The sequence below is a fragment of the Phocoena sinus genome, chromosome 8 (assembly GCF_008692025.1).
Source record: "Phocoena sinus isolate mPhoSin1 chromosome 8, mPhoSin1.pri, whole genome shotgun sequence".
Lineage (NCBI taxonomy): Eukaryota > Metazoa > Chordata > Mammalia > Artiodactyla > Phocoenidae > Phocoena > Phocoena sinus.
The window spans coordinates 12003347-12020639 of record NC_045770.1 but is presented as its reverse complement, the minus strand read 5'-3'; the positions used below and the strand labels follow the sequence as shown (position 1 = coordinate 12020639).

Genomic DNA, 17293 nt, shown 5'->3' with positions numbered 1-17293 from the left:
GGGCAGAATGAGGTCAGAAATAGGTCATAGGTGTAGCTAGGCGGTCAGGTAAGGCCGCTGGGCCAGAACTTGGAATGTTTGACAGGTGAGGGCATCCACGCAGAAGCCTTAATAGCATGCTTGAGGAAGGAAAAAAACCGGAAACCTTGGGGCACAATGACAGCTGGGTGTGGCTAAAACAGGGAGCGTCTGCCGTGGGGGGGGGGGGGGGGGGGGGGGGTGGGGGTGCGGTGGTGAAGGCCAGGACTGGAGAGCTGTGTAGAATAGCGGTCAGGATCCTAATCGCCAGCACTGTGGGCTTATCTCCTGTGCCTCAAACTCCTCATCTGTAAAATGGGAACAATAAGAGTTCTCACTTCATGAGGTTGCTGAAAGATTAAGTGAGATGATGCGGTTAGAAAACTTAGAGCAGTGCCAGGAGTCAGGTGAACTCTTGATAAATTTCACCTATTAGTATGATTTGGTAGTAGAACTAGTATTGTAACTCCTCGCTCTCTGGATCATCGTAGGGATTCAGGGTGGTGTTGTGTCTGCCAGCCCGGTGCCTGCATGTGTAAACTCCCCGTACGGTGTTGCTGCTTCCATGGTGGTCTGGGACCAGGCTGAGGGCTTTGAATGATACGCCGTTGGTGAGAGGAGCCAATGGTGGGTTTGTTTTCCTTCCAGTTTTATAGAGACGCAATTGGCATACAGCACTGTGTAAGTTCAAGGTGTACAGCATAATATTTGACTTACATATATCGTGAAATTATTATCACAGTAAGCTTAGTGACCATCCATCACCTCCTATAGATACAAAATCAAAGAAACAGAAAAAATGTTTTCCTTGTGATGAGAACTCTTAGGATTTACTTTCTTGGCAACTTTCATGTAGAACATACAGCTGTGTTAATTATACTTATCACGCTGTGCGTTACATCCCTAGCTCTTTTATAATGGAAGTTTGTACCTTCTGACTGCTTCATCCAATGCCCCCTCCCCGCACCCTCTGCCTCTGGTAACCATGAATCTGATCTTTCCTATGAGTTGGTTTGTTTGTGTTTGAAGAATAATTGACCTACAGCGCTGTTGCTTACTGGTGTGTAACATAGTGATTTGATATTTCTATGTATTACAAAGTGATCACCACGATAAGTCTAGTTACCATCTGTCACCATACAAAGATATTACATTATCATTGACTATATTCCCCACACTGTTCATTTCATCCCTGTGACAGCCAGTGGCAGTTTTGAGTTCTCCGATACGCTGGGGCACGCTCACCAGGGAGGTTCCCATTGTGGGGCGTGACAGTGCACAGACCTGGCACTGCACCCTCACAGCACCCCTCTCGGCTCTTGAGGCCAGCACGGCCAGTCCATTCAGCCCCTGGTCCATTCACAGAACTGAGAGTGGACCATGCTCCCGAGGCTCTGGCACAAGGAGGGGTTAGTTCTTGGTGCTGATGGGGACGGTTGTTTGCCTCACTCCGGATAGCATGACCAAGCACACAGAGAGACCTGCGCTCTGACTCCACTCGGGCTTCGGCGCCCTGAAGTGTCTTTTTTTTTTTTTTTTTTTAATTGCGGTACGCGGGCCTCTCACGTTGCGGAGCACAGGCTCCGTACACGGGCCCAGCCGCTCCAGCCATTCCGCGGCTGATATGTGGGATCTTCGCGGACCGGGGCACGAACCCGCGTCCCCTGCATCGGCAGGCGGACTCTCAACCACTGCGCCACCAGGGAAGCCCGCCCTGAACTATCTTTATGTGAAGGACTCTGAGCTCTCCCGGCCTCTGCTCCACATCGATATCAGCTACCGGTGGCCCCGATTGTTTACCACAGGGGCTCCGGGAGCGCCACGCTGTGGCGCTGAGTTTCCTCGTCCCCACCCCGGAAGCTGCCCCTTCCCTGGAGGGCCTGCCACCAGTGAGCCCGTGAGTAACTGCTCTGCACCACCTTCAGCACAGCCAGACCCTTCCCCTCCCTGTGAAGACTCAGAGAAGGTGACGTTCCCATAAGCACCTCCTGTCCAGCCCAGGAGTCCAAGGAGACTTCAAATCCAGGCCGGAGCTGGTATCTCCAGGGGAAGAAGTTTCCCCTTCTTACAACATCCCATCATGGTGCTTTATTCCTGCAGCTGCTCTGTCAGTTGCCTTCCAACTCCTCTGGGAAACTTGGTTGCCGTGGCAACATCACTCACCTCTCCCTGCTCCCTGGGAGGCAGAAGCAGAGTGCACCTCCCTCTCCTCCACCCCTCAAACTGCTCAGAGATCCTCACGAGACAGCCGGGGCCTGCAGAAACAGGGTCCAGGAAGTTTCAGAACTGAGGTCCTTTATAACCGATTTTCATTTCTACTGAAACGATGCCTCCACCCTTCATAGGGAATGAAAGAACAATTCCCAGATCCCAGGAAATCCCCAGGCCATGGCTACTGGGAAGATGATAATTCACTTTCATTGCACTCATTTTGAATCGTTTCAGTTCAGCTGAACAAACATCTATTGACTAATTCCTTTTTGCCGGGACTGAATAAATGTGACCCCGGCCTTCAAGGAGTTTCCGATCCAGTGGGAAATGGGAGATGGACACTCACAACAGCAGGCACAAGTCCAGGAACCCTTGAGGCCAGATGTGTTTAGATTTCAGAACTTGCCGGATACTGGAAAGGTCATGTGGTGCTTATACCATACATTAAGTAGCATCTCAGATGGGGCTTGGGGCTGAACCCCACACTCAAAATTAAATGCATGCTTACATTCAGATATTCATATATTATAAATAGCTTCACATCTATCTATTTAGATCAGATTTTGCCACCAAATGAGTTTGATGAAACCATTCAGTTTCAGAGCCTTTTGGATTTTGGAATTGGGAATAAGGGATTGTGACCTTCTGTAAGAATTTCTTTTTAGGATAAGCTTCTCCTTACTGAGACCCAGCATAATGAGCTAGCTTGGGGCAGAAGCTGGCCAGGAATTCAGAGAACAAGGATGCTGACCTGCCGAGCATGAAGTTGACTCAGAGCCACGGTGTGATGTGAATATTGGGAGGGAATGGCACCTTCTCACCCATGGGCAAGAACTGAGTGGGGCACTGGAGGATCAGTAGGAGTTTTCCAGGCGGAAGGGCAAGAGAGGGCCTAGACCATGGTAGTCTGTGGGTGCTAATGGACTCCTTCTCAGAAAAAAGTTTTTAAATGAATAAAATTACATAGATAGGATGACCAGGGAAACCAGTTATATGGAAATGCAGTTAAAATATTTTAGTAGTGATATATTAATGTATTTTAACTGTATTTCCATGTAATTGGTTTCCCTGGTCATCCTATCTATGTAATTTTATTCATTTAAAAACTTTTTTTAAACATCCTATCTATTAATGCATTCAATAGCCAAATGTTACGACTAGTGTAATTTCAAAGTAATTATGAATATGAATGATATCTCAAGACATCTGCAGTACCGTAATGTGATATGAAAACACTCACGATGTCTGTCAATGACAAAGTCACAGCAACTGTTAATATACTGTGGTTTATTGCCTATATTCCAAATTGAAGGAAATGCTGAATTTCTGTTAGGGGTTAAGAGAAAATAATGCCATTTTTCTTCCCCCAGAATGTTCACAGACCACTGACTTCTGCCCACAGATCTCAGGCAGAAGGTTAAGACCCCTGGTCTAGTCAGAGAGAACAACTTGGGAATAGGTTCCAGGTGTATTCCAGGTGAGCTGGCGGGAAGTGGGAGTGCAGTGGTTGGGAGCTGACCCTGGAGTGAGGGGTCGGGAGTCTGAACCCTGACTCTGCCCTTTAACTTTTCTGTTTTCTTGTCTGTAAAATGAGGGTGACAGTAACAGTATCTATCACATCAGGTTGTTTCCAGAATTAAATAAGTCAATTCACATAAAGTGCTTAGAATGGGCCATAAGTAGCACTTAATAAATGTGGGCTTTTATAACCTCTTCTTCCAGTCACTCCGCAGTGCATAACAATTTTCTGTATTTGCTTAGTTGTAGCCTTCATGTAGATATACATATAATTTTATATCCTGCTTCTTGCTCTTAATATTATTACATAAATATTTTTAAGATTATTATAAACTGTTCATAAGCATTTTAAATGCCTAAGTAATATTCCACTTGGGTATATGACCCACACTTTAGATAACTATTGCCTTATGATTGGACATTTAGCTTATTTCCAATTTTCTATGAAAAGAGCTGAGTGGGCTTCAGTGTGGTTCAACAGCTATTTATTGAGCACGTTAACTCTGAGTCCAGCCCTGTGCTAGGCATGGAGGACACAGAGATAAATAAGACAAGCTTTCTGCCCTGCAGGAGCACACAGACCTACGTTTAGGATTATAATTGGCCTTGCTTTGGAGAACAGATTGGAAAATGAAGAATCCTGGAGACGGAGAAAGCCCTTAGGAGGCAGGTAGCAAAAGGGGCTGATGGATCTGTGACAGTGGGAGTGGGAAGGAAAGGATAGTGGGGGGTGAGCAGGTCAAATGGTCAGAACCTGGCCCCTGATTGGTATAGCGAGTGAGTAGATGCAGTAAGGAGAGGTAAGGAAGAGTCAAGGGCGACCATGGTTTGAACTTCAGGAGCTCAGGGGGGTAAAGTGAAGTGGTTAAGAGCTTGGGCTTTGATGCCAGATGGATCTCCAAATTCAAGCCCAGCTCTACCATATATGACCTGTGTGACCTTGAACAAGGCACTTAAATTTTCTAAGCCTCAGTTTCACCATCTGTAAAGTGGGGATAATAATGAGTCTTCCTGACAGTGTGAAGATCAAATCAGATTATGTATGAAAAGTATATAACAGACATGCTGTATTGGGAATAATAATAATGAGTCCTGTAGCACGTCAGTACCACTCTAAGTGCCTTGTATGTATTAACTCACTTTAATTCTCACGACATCCCTGCGGGAGAGGTGCTGTTAGCATCCCAGTTCTATAGATGAGAAAGCAGTCTCAGAGAGTTTGGGTAACTTGCTCAAGGTCTCACAGCTAGTAAGTGACCCAGTCAAGACTCACACTCAGATAGACTTGCATCAGAGTTCGTGCTCTTAAGGACTGTGCTTTCTGCCTTTCTGCCTCTCTCTCTGGAAGAGACACCAGAAGGAAGTCCCTGTGGCAACGCCCAGCAGGTAGGTGGAACGCGTTTTGTAACCCAGGACATGGGTCAGGGTGTAGGATCACCCGGGCAGAGATGAGATGTGGAGTCCACAGGCAAGGTCGAGATTGCCCAGGGAGAGTGAGGCATGGACAAAATCTGAATTTAGTGGAGAGGAGAAGGAAGAGGAGTTGGCTAAGGAAGTGAGAAAGACCAATCAGAGAAGCGGCTGAGAATCAGGATCGGATAGCGTCATGAAATTCAAAAGAGCAATGCAATTGGCGGCATCAAATGCTACAAAAAGAGAGATAAGAACTGCTAAGAGACATTGGTGACCTTGGGGAAGCAGGTGCAGCAGAACAAGATGGGGTGTGGTCTGGGGTTGAAAAGAGATGGGCAAAGTGGCTGCAAGGAGTAGGGCAGACAGAACAGGTAGTGGGACGAACACTGGGTGGGGTCCGCAGACTTGAATTCCAGCGCTGGCTCAGACCTTTATTAGGTGTGTGACTTTACGGGGAGTCACTTAACATCCCTAGGATGCTGTTGCCTTATAGGTAAAATCAGGAACTAAGCTCCACCCCTGAGGCTGCTGTAGGAATAGGAATTTGATGGCCAATGAATTTAGAGCCCCCAGCTACTTCTGTTCAAGCCACGGAAGTAGCTTGAACTTTGAAGAGTGTTCTTCAAAGGTAAAGCCTGTCCACAGTTACTCTGTTGCTGGGGATGGTTCTGACACTTGGTACTACTGAGTCCCCCTCAGGCACCCACTGCTGGCAACCTGTCAGTCAGCTGAGATCCACGATGTTAAAGGACCCCCGCCTGAGCCTCAGGCTGAAAGAAGACCCCACAGGTCTATCGTTTGTGTGATAAATTACAGATCTGTCATTTGTGTGATAAATTACAGCACCGGGATTTGAACCCTGGTGCTCTACCCCACCGCCTGTGCCCCATCAGAGCCATAACTTGGCTGTAGGGGCCAGTGGTTAGGACTCTGCTTTAGGAGAAAGAGCACCAGGTTGCAGATGTGGCTTTGCAGCTGGCTCAGTAAGGATGCTTGGACTGATTCCTTAACCTCACTGTACTGACCTGACACTTGATGTGAATAGGAGGAAAATGTGTCCAGAGATGAGCTTTGAGGTTTGCAGAGAAGGACGTCTCGTAGCGAGACTGGGAACCACAGAGTATAATCTGAGGGGCAGCTCTGTGGTTCTGATATCACCATGTGTGTGCTGAGAATTGTCCTACGTTCTCTGTCTGTCTGTTTTCTCCTTTCCTTCCCCCCTTCCTTTCTCAGTCTGTAATATTTTTTAAAGTAATTTTTATTGGAGTATAGTCGCTTTACAATGTTGTGTTAGTTTCTGCTGTACAGCAAAGTGAATCATCTATATGTATACATATATCCACTCTTCTTTAGATTTCCTTCCAATTGAGGTCACCACAGAGCACTGAGCAGAGTTCCCTGTGCTATACAGTAGGTCCGCATTAGTTATCTATTTTATACATAGTATCAATAGTGTATATGTGTCAATCCCAATCTCCCAATTCATCCCACCCCCTCCTTTCCTCCTTGGTAACCGTAAGTTTGTTTTCTACCTCTGTGACTCTATTTCTGCTTTGCAAATAAGTTCATCTGTAGCATTTTTCTAGATTCCACTTATAAGCTATATTATACGATATTTGTCTTTCTCTCTCTGGCTTACTTCACTCTGTATGACAATCTCTAGGTCCACCCATGTTGCTGCAAATGGCATTATTTCGTTCCTTTTTATGGCTGAGTAATATTCCATTGTATCTCCATACCACATCTTCTTTATCCATTCTTCTGTCGACGGACATTTAGGTTGCTGCCATGTCCTGGCTATTGTAAAATCAAAACTACAATGAGGTATCACCTCACACCGGTCAGAACGGCCATTATCAAAAAATCTACAAACAGGGCTTCCCCGGTGGCGCAGTGGTTGAGAGTCCGCCTGCCAACGCAGGGGACGTGGGTTCGTGCCCTGGTCCGGGAAGATCCCTCATACCGTGGAGCGGCTGGGCCCGTGAGCCATGGCCACTGAGCCTGCGTGTCTGGAGCCTGTGCTCCGCAGCGGGAGAGTCCACAACAGTGAGAGGCCTGCGTACCGCAAAAAAAAAAAAAAAAATCTACAAACAATAAATGCTGTAGAGGGTGTGGAGAAAACGGAACCCTCCTATACTGTTGGTGGGAATGTAAATTTGTACAGCCACTGTGCAGAGCAGTATGGAGGTTCCTTAAAAATCTAAAACTAGAACTACCATACGACCCAGCAGTCCCACTCCTGGGCCTATATCTGGAGAAAACCATCATTCGAAAGGATGTAGCATTTTAAAATCTTACATTCTCTCCTCTTCTGACTGCGTGTCCTACCCATCCACTCACTCATTGGACAGACATGAACTGGGCGCTTAGAAAACACTGTGCTGGACACCAGGGAAATGCGAAGTGGGGATTTAGAGATAAATACGTCTCAGCTCTGGCCTTTAAGAGGTTTGAAATCTAGCGAGAGGAGAAACACATCTAAACAACAAACTGAAACAGACACATTTACAAGTGTCTTAGAACAGAGGGAAAATCCATGGGCCTCGGAGCCCCAGGGAGGATGGATTCTACTAAAAGGAGTTGCGGGAGGGGTAAGGAGAAGGTGGCATTTGAGGTGCTTCTTGACAGGTGAGTGAGCATCTGGGGTAGAGGAGGGAAGGGCGCCTTCCCCAGGGGGGAGGTACAAGGTCACAGAGCGTGCTGGTTGGTCAGGAAGGCACGTGATGGGCTCAGGGAAGCAGGAGCGCCAGGCTCCAGGCCAGGTGAAAGGAGGGTGGCATTGAAAGATGAGGGCCCTCTCGGCCACTCACTCTCTCTCTTCCTTCTCCTCTCTCTCTCCTGTTCCCTTTGACTTTAGCTGGGCTGCTTTCTTCTCTCTGCCTGCCTCATCCTCACTATCCTTTTTCTCTCTGCTTGTCTACCATTTTTCCTCTCTAGACTCTCTTTGGCGGGGTGGCTAACAGATTGCATGCTGGCTGGCCATCCTGTGAGCTAGACCCGTAGTCCCTGCAGCAGCCATGTCCGGGCTCCCAGCACCCATCCTACAGGCTAGGCAGAAAGAGGGTGGGACGTGCAGGTTTCCGTTGTGCGCCTCCATCCTTCGGTGACAGCCCAGACAATTTATACACCCTGTCGGCTGAGGCCGTATGTTGTCATAACCTGGGTCATTTCCTCATTTAATACCATCCATAAACTCCAATAAAACTGTCCTGGAGCCCAGTAGTCCAGGGGAGGAGAGGCACTGGGTTTGGAAGAATAGGAGGGGTACCAGGACGGGGACAGGGGTGGGCGGGAGGTGAGGGGCCAGCGGGGGGAAGATCGGAGGACTCGAGGCCGAAGCCCACGCCCCACCTGATGAGCGCCTTGTTTCCTTTCCTGCTCCCCACGTTTTGCCCCTGCCGCTGGCTGCAGTGTGTCAGATCCTTCCCAAGGGGGTGGTCGCTGTCCTGGGACCATCCTCCAGCCCGGCCTCCAGCTCCATCATCGGCAACATCTGTGGGGAGAAGGAGGTGAGTGCTGGGCAGGGTTGGGGGGCTCTCTGCAGGCTGGCAGCCTGTGCCCCAGGCCCAAAGATATCGTGGATTCTTAAGGGCTCAAGAGTGAATCAAGGTCTGGTTGGTGTCACTAATAACATCAATACAAATAAAAGAACTGGGCCTTTGTTGGGCACTTACTTTTTTCAGGTTGCTTGGATGGAGGGGACTCAGAGGAAGAGTTTCATAATATTTTCAAGCTGAGCCCCTCCGAGTCTTGGGGTCCTGTGACAGGGGAAGGGGGTGTCCCTTGAAGGCGGCGGGTAGAGGGAGAGGCTGGGGAGGGTGGTGGTCCAGGGGAGGCCAAGAGGGCAGAAGTCTGAGCTCCACAGGAACAGCTGCGGAGTCTCTGTTTAGATATTGGGATTCTGGGGAAGAATGCCTTTGGGGCCAGGCCTTGCTACATTTTAGTGCTGAAATAAAGTTTGAAAAGCTCTGTTTTGTAAGCTCTCTAGAAAAGAGATTTTATTTCGCTTTCTTCTTCATTCACCAATTCCAGGGTTTACTTCTCCAAACTGCTGGGTCCATTCCCTCTAGCCCTCGTTCCCTGGGAGATAAAGAGGGCCTGCTCCCTATTCCAGCAACTCTATCCCTCCTTTTCCCCCAGAGGAAACAAATTGGAAACTTCAGAGATTGTATTGCCGGAATCTTTCCTAGTCCTTCTTGGAATCAATCAGTCCTTCCCCTTTCAGATACAATCCTGGGAGACAGTGGCAAGGTGACCCCATAGCCTCCCAAGGGCCTTCTAGCCAGGTCTTTTGGGAACAGATGGAGCTTGATGGCCAGGAGCTGTGGAGGGGCAGGGCGGAGGGACAGGAGACGGAAGGGCAAATTTTGCACCTGTCCTGGGAGCCTAGAGGCTCAGCCTTCCAGAGGTGTTAGCTTTGGGAGGATCCAGCTCTTGCAATAGGATGGGGCACCTCCTTAGTGAGCTGCCCTCACCGAGGCAGTGGAGCAATAGACAGGCCCCTGCTTAGCCCAGGCCCTCTGGAAGCCACTCCCTTGATGCTCCCACTTCTCTTATGATCAGAGGGCTTGGTCCCCGCGGCTTTGGGAAGAATACTGGTCTTCTCTGTTTTAGGAACGTACTCTCGGGATTGTTATCAGCACGGTAGAGTGCCCTGCGGTCCTAGCTCCAGTCCTGCAATGGGTCTTACTTACCACTGCCCTGTAGGCGGAATCCTTGAGCTTCAGGCCATGGGCAGGGTCTGTGTTGACAACTCCCCATCCTTCCTCCCACATGTCCTGGAAGATGACTCCCGAGCCAGCCCAGGCCAAAAAAAAAGAGCTTCTGTCCCACTGCAGTCCCTTCCAGCATCTCCCAGGTCTGGGCCCCTGCAAGTTAGACCTGATGCTTAATTTAAGTCTTTCTTGCCAGGCTCCACGTAACAGCTCAGATCTGTGGCAGGTTGTTATTTCCCAGTTGCTCTGATCTTCACCAAGTGAGCTTGCCAAGACTTCGGCTGCCCATTTCCTCTTTTCTGCTCTCTCCTTTTTGTTCCCCCCTCTCCCTCTTCCCCAGCACACTTTCCTCACTGTCCCCTACAGTCATCCCCCCAGTGCCCACTCCAGAATGGCCTCCTCTTGGTGTTCAGCAGCTATTTTATCTCAGCGAACACATCCCTTAACCCTGCTTGGCATTTCAGGCCGGAGGTGGAGACCCTGATTTGCACCCATCTTCCCATCCCGCCGCCCCGGACCCTGTGCCGTTGACCAGCCAGGCGGGCTGTGCTGCCCAGGGAATGGCCAGATGGTTACCCCTCCTTTGTCTGGTCATGTTCCTTCCAGAGCAACCTTCCCTCTCCATTCAGATTTTGCACTTCTTCTACTATTTTATGAGGCTGAACTGCCTCACACTGATTCCCTTCAGCTTCAAGGAAAAGAAATGGAGTTCTCACTGAGGAGTTCATTCTTTTAAATGCTGCTAAGATGTCTGCAGCCCCTGTGGCTGGCTGCTTTCTGCCTTGCTGCCCTCCCCTCCGTGCCGCTCACCTCTCCATCCCCCCACCCCTCCATGATGACTTCCGGGGTTGCATTTGCACCTGCAGATCCGTTTTGGATTCATCTCTGTCCCAGAGAGAGACTCAGCAGGATTGGCCTGGCCATCCCTTCCGGGGCCCATCAGAGCAGCTGGCTGCCTCCCAGCAGCCTTCAAGATGCCAGGCTGTGCTGGAGGCTTCGCACCAGCTCCCCTTCTTAGGGAGGCCCCTCAGCCCTCACCCCTTGCACATACAGACCTAAGAGCTTTTCCAGGAGCTTCAAGATTTGGGGAGAAAGGGGGAAGGGAATGAGAAAAGGCATTGCCTAAACACTTACCCCACATGTTAGGAACTGAACTAGCACATCCTTCACACACAGGGTCTTGTTTTGTTCTCCCAAAGCTCAAGAAGCACCTGTTGTTTCTCCATGTTAATGAAGCTTAGCCAGGTTAAGCAGTTTGCCCCAAATCACACAGCAGAACCGAGATGCAAACCCAGGACTGTAGACTCTAAAACGCATTTTCCTGACTCTTCGCTTTCCCGAGCCTTTTGCCTGCTTCATCTCTGGGATTTGTGGATCCAAGGGACTCTCTAAGGGTACTTTCTATGGGGGGGTAAGTTAGCTGCTGCTGGAACCCAGTAGGCTGGATGGCCACACGGGGAGGGTCTTGGGCAGAGATGCTCAGATATGTAAGCCAGCCAGCCTGGCCACCCTGCCCCTGCCCAGCCTGGCCTCCATCTTACCCTTCTGTGACCTTTTTCCCTTTCAAAGTGCATTTGTTATTCATTTTAGACAGATTGTAAGCATTGCCGTGGGAAGAAAGACCCCTTAGGACACACCCCAGGTCAACGTCGCTCTTTAATGTCGTTCCTCACCAGTCTCTCTCCCCAGTTTTATGCTTTTCAGTCTCTGCTAAAAAATATTGGTTGCCCTCTCTCTGTGGTTCAAGGGCTAATCCTAGTTGAATTCAGGAATTTTCTCCCGAGGTTCTGCTAAATTTTTACCCTCCCCTCATCCCAGTCTCAGAGGAGCTCTGGTCTCTGGCTGACTTCTTCCCAAAGCTTAAAAGGATAAGGTAGCAGAATCCTACAGAGACAGTGTCAATGTCATCCCAGACTCTGGGCCAGCCCAGGCAGGGTAAACTTCTGCAATCATGTCTGAATAACCCATGCTAGGAACCAACCAACTCACCATCAGGAAGTTCTTCTTGCTGTCCACCCTCAATCTTACTCACTTTCACATCAGTCCAAACCCATGCTCACAGTAATCTGGCCCTCACACTGGGCACCCTAAGTGAGGATGAGGGTTGAGGTTTCAGCCCCATCTCTGATAGAGGCACAAGCAGCCTTTAGCTCTTCTGGCTCTGGGTACCAGGGTGACATAATAAAATCAAGGTGGATGGCAGCTTATTACGTTTTAACTTTCCTATTACCTACCCAGTAGCCTAAGCTTCCGGTAAAGCAGCCATTCCAGCCTGTTAATATCTCTTTCCTGGAGAAGAGAGGCAGAAGGCAGGGGCAGTGCCTCCCTGAAATGTCAGGAATGGATGCAGAGGGAAGCTGACACTGTCCTAATGAAGCCATAGCAGGTAGTTATTTACCGGGCTCCATCCGGAGGCCCTCTAGATGGTTTCCCAGCCTGCAGCGCTTCCCCCTCCTCACGTGAGTCTACGGAGGAACCCATCCCAGGCCTTTACCCAGGATGGGAGCTGGTTTAGCTGTTGGCTAGGCTGGGCTGAGGGGGCCCCTCCCTTAGTCCCCAGGGCATCTCTGCTCTGATTCATTAACCACACATCAAATAGTATAAGGATTATGCCTTCAAGAGCCATCTGTCTGTCTGCCCAGCAGTGGTCTGTTCTTCTGAGAATAAAGACCTATTGTTTTGTCTTCTCAGGGCCACAGACCCCAGCTGCAAGGTCCACAGTACATTTATCCAGGTCCCCGGCTGAAGGGTTTCCCATTCTGGGTCTCAAGCGTTGTCATGGATGCCACATCACCTTCCTCCTGTGGAGTGGGTGCCCCGAGTCTTGCAAATTCCATCTCTTGCCAGGCAAAGGTCTTTTACAAAAGAAGCCACCCTCTGCAGCTTTGTTTCACTCATCCCTCTTTTCTTTTTGTCTCGCTGGTTCCGGATCTTCCCTGCTGCCCACTTTTGCTCCTCCGCCCAGGTCCCTCATTTCAAAGTGGCCCCGGAGGAGTTTATCAAGTTCCAGTTCCAGAGATTCACAACCCTGAACCTCCACCCCAGCAGCACTGACATCAGCGTGGCTGTAGCTGGGATCCTGAACTTCTTCAATTGCACCACCGCCTGCCTCATCTGTGCCAAAGCAGAATGTAAGTTTCCCCAGGCTGGCTCCACCCGAGATGGTCAGATCTTGTTGATTTCAACCTGATTGCATTGCCCCCCGGCGGCAGATGATAGGCCAAGAAGGGGCGGGCTCTTTCCAATCGTGGGAACGACGACCAAAGGGTTCGCGGATTCTTAAGTGTCCTTGGCTGTTTGTCCGTGTGTGTAGGTGAAAGAGAGAGAGCAGTCCAGGAACACCCTTTGCCAGAACTCCCTGTGCATGCGCAGAACGGAGAGGAGCTCAGTTACAGGGAGACTGGCCAACCACTAAGCCTTTTGGCATCTGCAAACGCAATTCCCACGTTTTCAGCCTCATTGTTAAGGAGCTACAAAGAGAGAGAGAGGGAAAATATAAAATTAGATGCATTTGTACTTGATGGGTTGAAGAGCTTCTTTCCTCAGAGCGTAGATTTTTCTGATGGAACAAGGTCCAAGGTCAATTCCCGATAAATTTTGTTTGTTTTTGCAAATGCAGGTTTTAGAAATGCATTTTCTCTGAGTCTCAACTTGCGACATAAATTTAGTGTTTATGAGATTTAGCTAATTTAAGCCAGCACATTCCAGCAAATCTGTGCATCTGTGTGCTCCCGGTGACAGCTGTGCACCACACACAGTCAGACAGGTGCTGGCTACTGGCTACCACTGGGGCCCGGAGCCCGAGATGCAGGCGTCTGTGTCGTGTGGCTCACCTGTGCAAGTCTTCCCCTGCGGGTCTGGGTGGGCTGCACTGGAAGAGGTTCGCCATCTCCATAAGGCTCCTCTCTATGGCTCCTCAGAACTGCTCTGCAGTGTAAGTCCCTCCTCCATCCTGGAATCCCTACAGCATCTGAAAACAAAAGCCCCCTCCCTGCCAAGGGTCAGAACCATCTTCTTTACGGGACCTCTGCACCTTACTGACTCCACTTGTACCTGCATTCATTTATTCAACACAACGTGATTATTTGCTCTGTGCTACCCAAGAAACAAAGTAGCTGAGTCCCAACTATGTATGCTTTTTGGATACCTTATTTAATTATTACAACAACCCTGTGGGTTTGGAAATGTTAAAGTTTAATACAATGTATAGTCCAGTTCCTCAGTCTCTCTAGCCACACGTCAACTGGTCAAGAGCCACGTGTGGACAGTACAGATATGGAACATTTCTGTCTTCACAGAAAGTGCTACTGGACAGCATTGTTTTAGACCATAAGGGTTTTATGGACAAAGCATTTTGTGGCTAAAAAAAGAGAGAAATGTTTAGATAACACTTCGTTCTCTCTCTCCCTCGTGGAGATTTTCAGCACACATTAGCATGGACACCCCGAGTTGTCCTGTGGCCAAAACAACTATTTACCTCAGCATATTCCAAATAGGGTTGATCATATGCCCCCAAAAGGATGCTGAGCTAAAAGCTCACAGGATGCTAGCATTTGATGGAACAGAGCTGGGATATGTTGCATTCCACCAGGTGGCCCTCCTCGTGTAGCATCCTCGCAGCATTGAAAGGTATAACAGAATCAAGGATTCTCCCCCGGAAATTTCTGCCACGAGCCCACTCAGGCAGGACTGAACTGGCACACCCCAGGCACCCAGCGAGAATGTTGAGAGACAGAGGACAGGCTGTAAATATGCCCAGGCAAAGATTGTCCTGCAGTCCTCATCTGTGCTGGCTACAGCGTCTCACCAACCTGACAGGAAGTTCTTTCTTGTGTCTAGCCACAGTCCCTCTTGCTTTGAAGCTGAGCCCTGTTTCCTCTGCTTCAGCTCTTACTGGGCTTTGGGAAGTAAGTTGTTCAGATGTTTGTTAAACACCTGCTGTGTGCCAAGTACCATGCTAGATACTGTTGCCTCCTAGCCCAGGGCTATTTCCACTGGAATTGACATTCTCTGACATTCTAACAGTTCCTTGCAGATTGCAAAGCACTTTCACTTATGTTTTCCCACTCTACCTCCCTCTTTCCCAGTCATTCGGAGCTGAGCAAAGAGTCTTGGAGCTGCTAAGTGACTTGACTTAAGGTCACAAAGCTGGTACATGACAAAACCAAGACTCTTAACTCCAGTCCTCCGACTGTGAGCCAGGGCTTCCTCCTCCGATGCCCCTCCCACCCTCCTGGGCTGCACCAGCAGACTCAGAGGAGCAGCTCGGGGTGGGCTCTACCCAGCAGGCACAGTGTCCTTTGAAGGGCAGAGATCTCCCTGGAGCAGTGTGTCCCCTTGCTCCGTTGAGTGGGGTGCGGGATGGCTGAGCACAAAGTTCTGGAGAGGATGAGCCTGCCCAAGTGCTAGAGAGGCCGGCCCACATCCCAGGGGAGACGCATCAACCACACAGTGCTGCTCGGAGGACTCACTTAGGCTGCTGAGTGACTCTGGCCCCACCTACCAGGGGGAGGGAAGGTGGGGCAGAGCAGGAGAAGTTCAAGGGCAAAGAGGATTCAAAATCTAATCAAAGGCTGAAGAAATGAGGGACTGAAGGGAAATGCAGCTCAGAGCTTGGGAGGAGACACTCTTCCATCTTCCTTATTAATGCAGGGCCAAGAGACGCTGCAAGTCGAATTAGGAACAGGAATCTAATTCTATTTTCCTGCTGTCAAAATTAAGCATAACAGAGATCATTCCCCGGGGAATCATGCCATGTACTCTCCTTCTTCCCCAAAGTAGATTTTCAATAAGCAGGTTTTGGACCAAGTAGAGTTGTACTGTGGATTACATTATTTTTCTTTAATGGGGGGAAAAAATTAGAACATCTCTGCAAGTACCTAGTTCTAGTGAGGCTGGGGGAGGAGAAGTGAGGAATCCAGGCACGGCCATCTCGTCAACCCTGCGGAGCCTGGGGAGGGGGGTAGTTTGCTGTTAGGGGACTTCCTAGGAAAGTTGGGGTTCCCCACGACTGTCCCCAAGGCCCCTTTGGTGAGCCCTGCCACAGAGTTACCTTTTGAGACACTCAAGCTGGACCCAGAGCCTTTCACTCTTCGTGGCCACAAGTATAATATTCCGTGTATTTTCCTGGTATCATTGTACATAGCTCAAATCAACTTTTTTTTCAGGCTTGCTTTGGTGTTTCTAAGTATTTTAATGTCCTTTTTTTGTGGCTACAAGTCCTGAGCCCCTACACCCTCTGCCGTTTATGTGCTACCTGTGTGATCTTGGCAAAGTGACTTAGGCACTTGCTAGCCTCTGTTGTCTCATCTATAAAATGGGGATGAGGCTTCCTCCCTCCCAGGGTGGTTGAGGGGATAAAATAGGATGACACACAGTGTATAACAGCATCCACACCTAGGGAACACACAGCACACATGGTTTTAACTCTCTTTCCTTCCTGGAATCCCTTTTGAACAAGGCCAGGCCAGGACCTGCAGTGGCGTGACCGGAGTTCCACTCTATCCTTGTAACATACCTGTGTTGGCTAAACTCGGTCCAGATGTTGGAGAGGAGAGACTCTTGTCTCCTGGGGAGGAAGTGCGGCTGAAAAGAAACGCAGGCTGTTTCCGTAAAATGGGAACCGTCTTTGCAAGCAAACCAAGCTGCTCCACTACTCATGAGCTGTGTGATGTGAAGCAGGTCACTCTACCTCTCTGAGCTTTAGTTCCCTCCCCTGTAAAGTGGGGATAATAATGCCTCTCAGGGTGATCGGGTGGAAGGTATCTGGGCCCAGAATGTAATACACGTTTAATTACTGTTACTTTATCCTGCAACCCTGGTTGTGGCAGTAGCGGGTGGAGGACTGGTGTGCCGGGAATGATACCCAGAGTCCCGTGTGAGTAGCTGGGGGACGAGAGGGGCAGTAGTTGGCCTTTCTAGTGCCACCCCCCCAGGAGGCACTGTGAGAGAGCTTTTGCTTACGGTGATACAAATTAACCACTTACGGAACACTTACCATATGACAAACAGTCTGCTGAGAGCTTGAAATTATCTCATTTAAACCTCACATTAACCACATAAGATGGGCTCTATAGACATTTTTATTATATGCGTGAAGAAAAGAGAGATTAAGTCCATTTTCAAGGTCACATGGTTCTTCTTACCTCTCTCCCTGCATCTCTGAACACTGTGGAAGAGACAGAAGTGAGGGACCATTTTTCCTATATTATGGGAGGACTGAGGCCTTCTTCCCAGGCAACTCAAGTGGTGAATCAGAGGCCAGAACTTGGAATCAGAAACCTGGGTTTGGACCTTGGCCAGTTAGTTCTGTGATCTGTCCCAGCATCTCTCCTGCTGCAGTGACTTGGTCTCTACCCAGGAATAATGATAATACCTGCTTCCAGGGCACTTGTAGGGTTAAATCAACAGTATGTGAA

At 49.2% G+C, this 17293-nt stretch overlaps 1 protein-coding gene across 1 annotated transcript in view; it reads left to right on the top strand.

Annotated features, from left to right (window-relative positions):
• The window catches only part of GRIK4 (glutamate ionotropic receptor kainate type subunit 4), a 307625-nt gene that overhangs the window by 140240 nt on the left and 150092 nt on the right, over positions 1-17293 (top strand). The window contains exons 3-4 of the mRNA XM_032640427.1: positions 8572-8669; positions 12841-13006. Coding sequence (XP_032496318.1) covers positions 8572-8669; positions 12841-13006 — 264 coding nt within the window. The remainder of the gene's footprint in view (positions 1-8571; positions 8670-12840; positions 13007-17293) is intronic.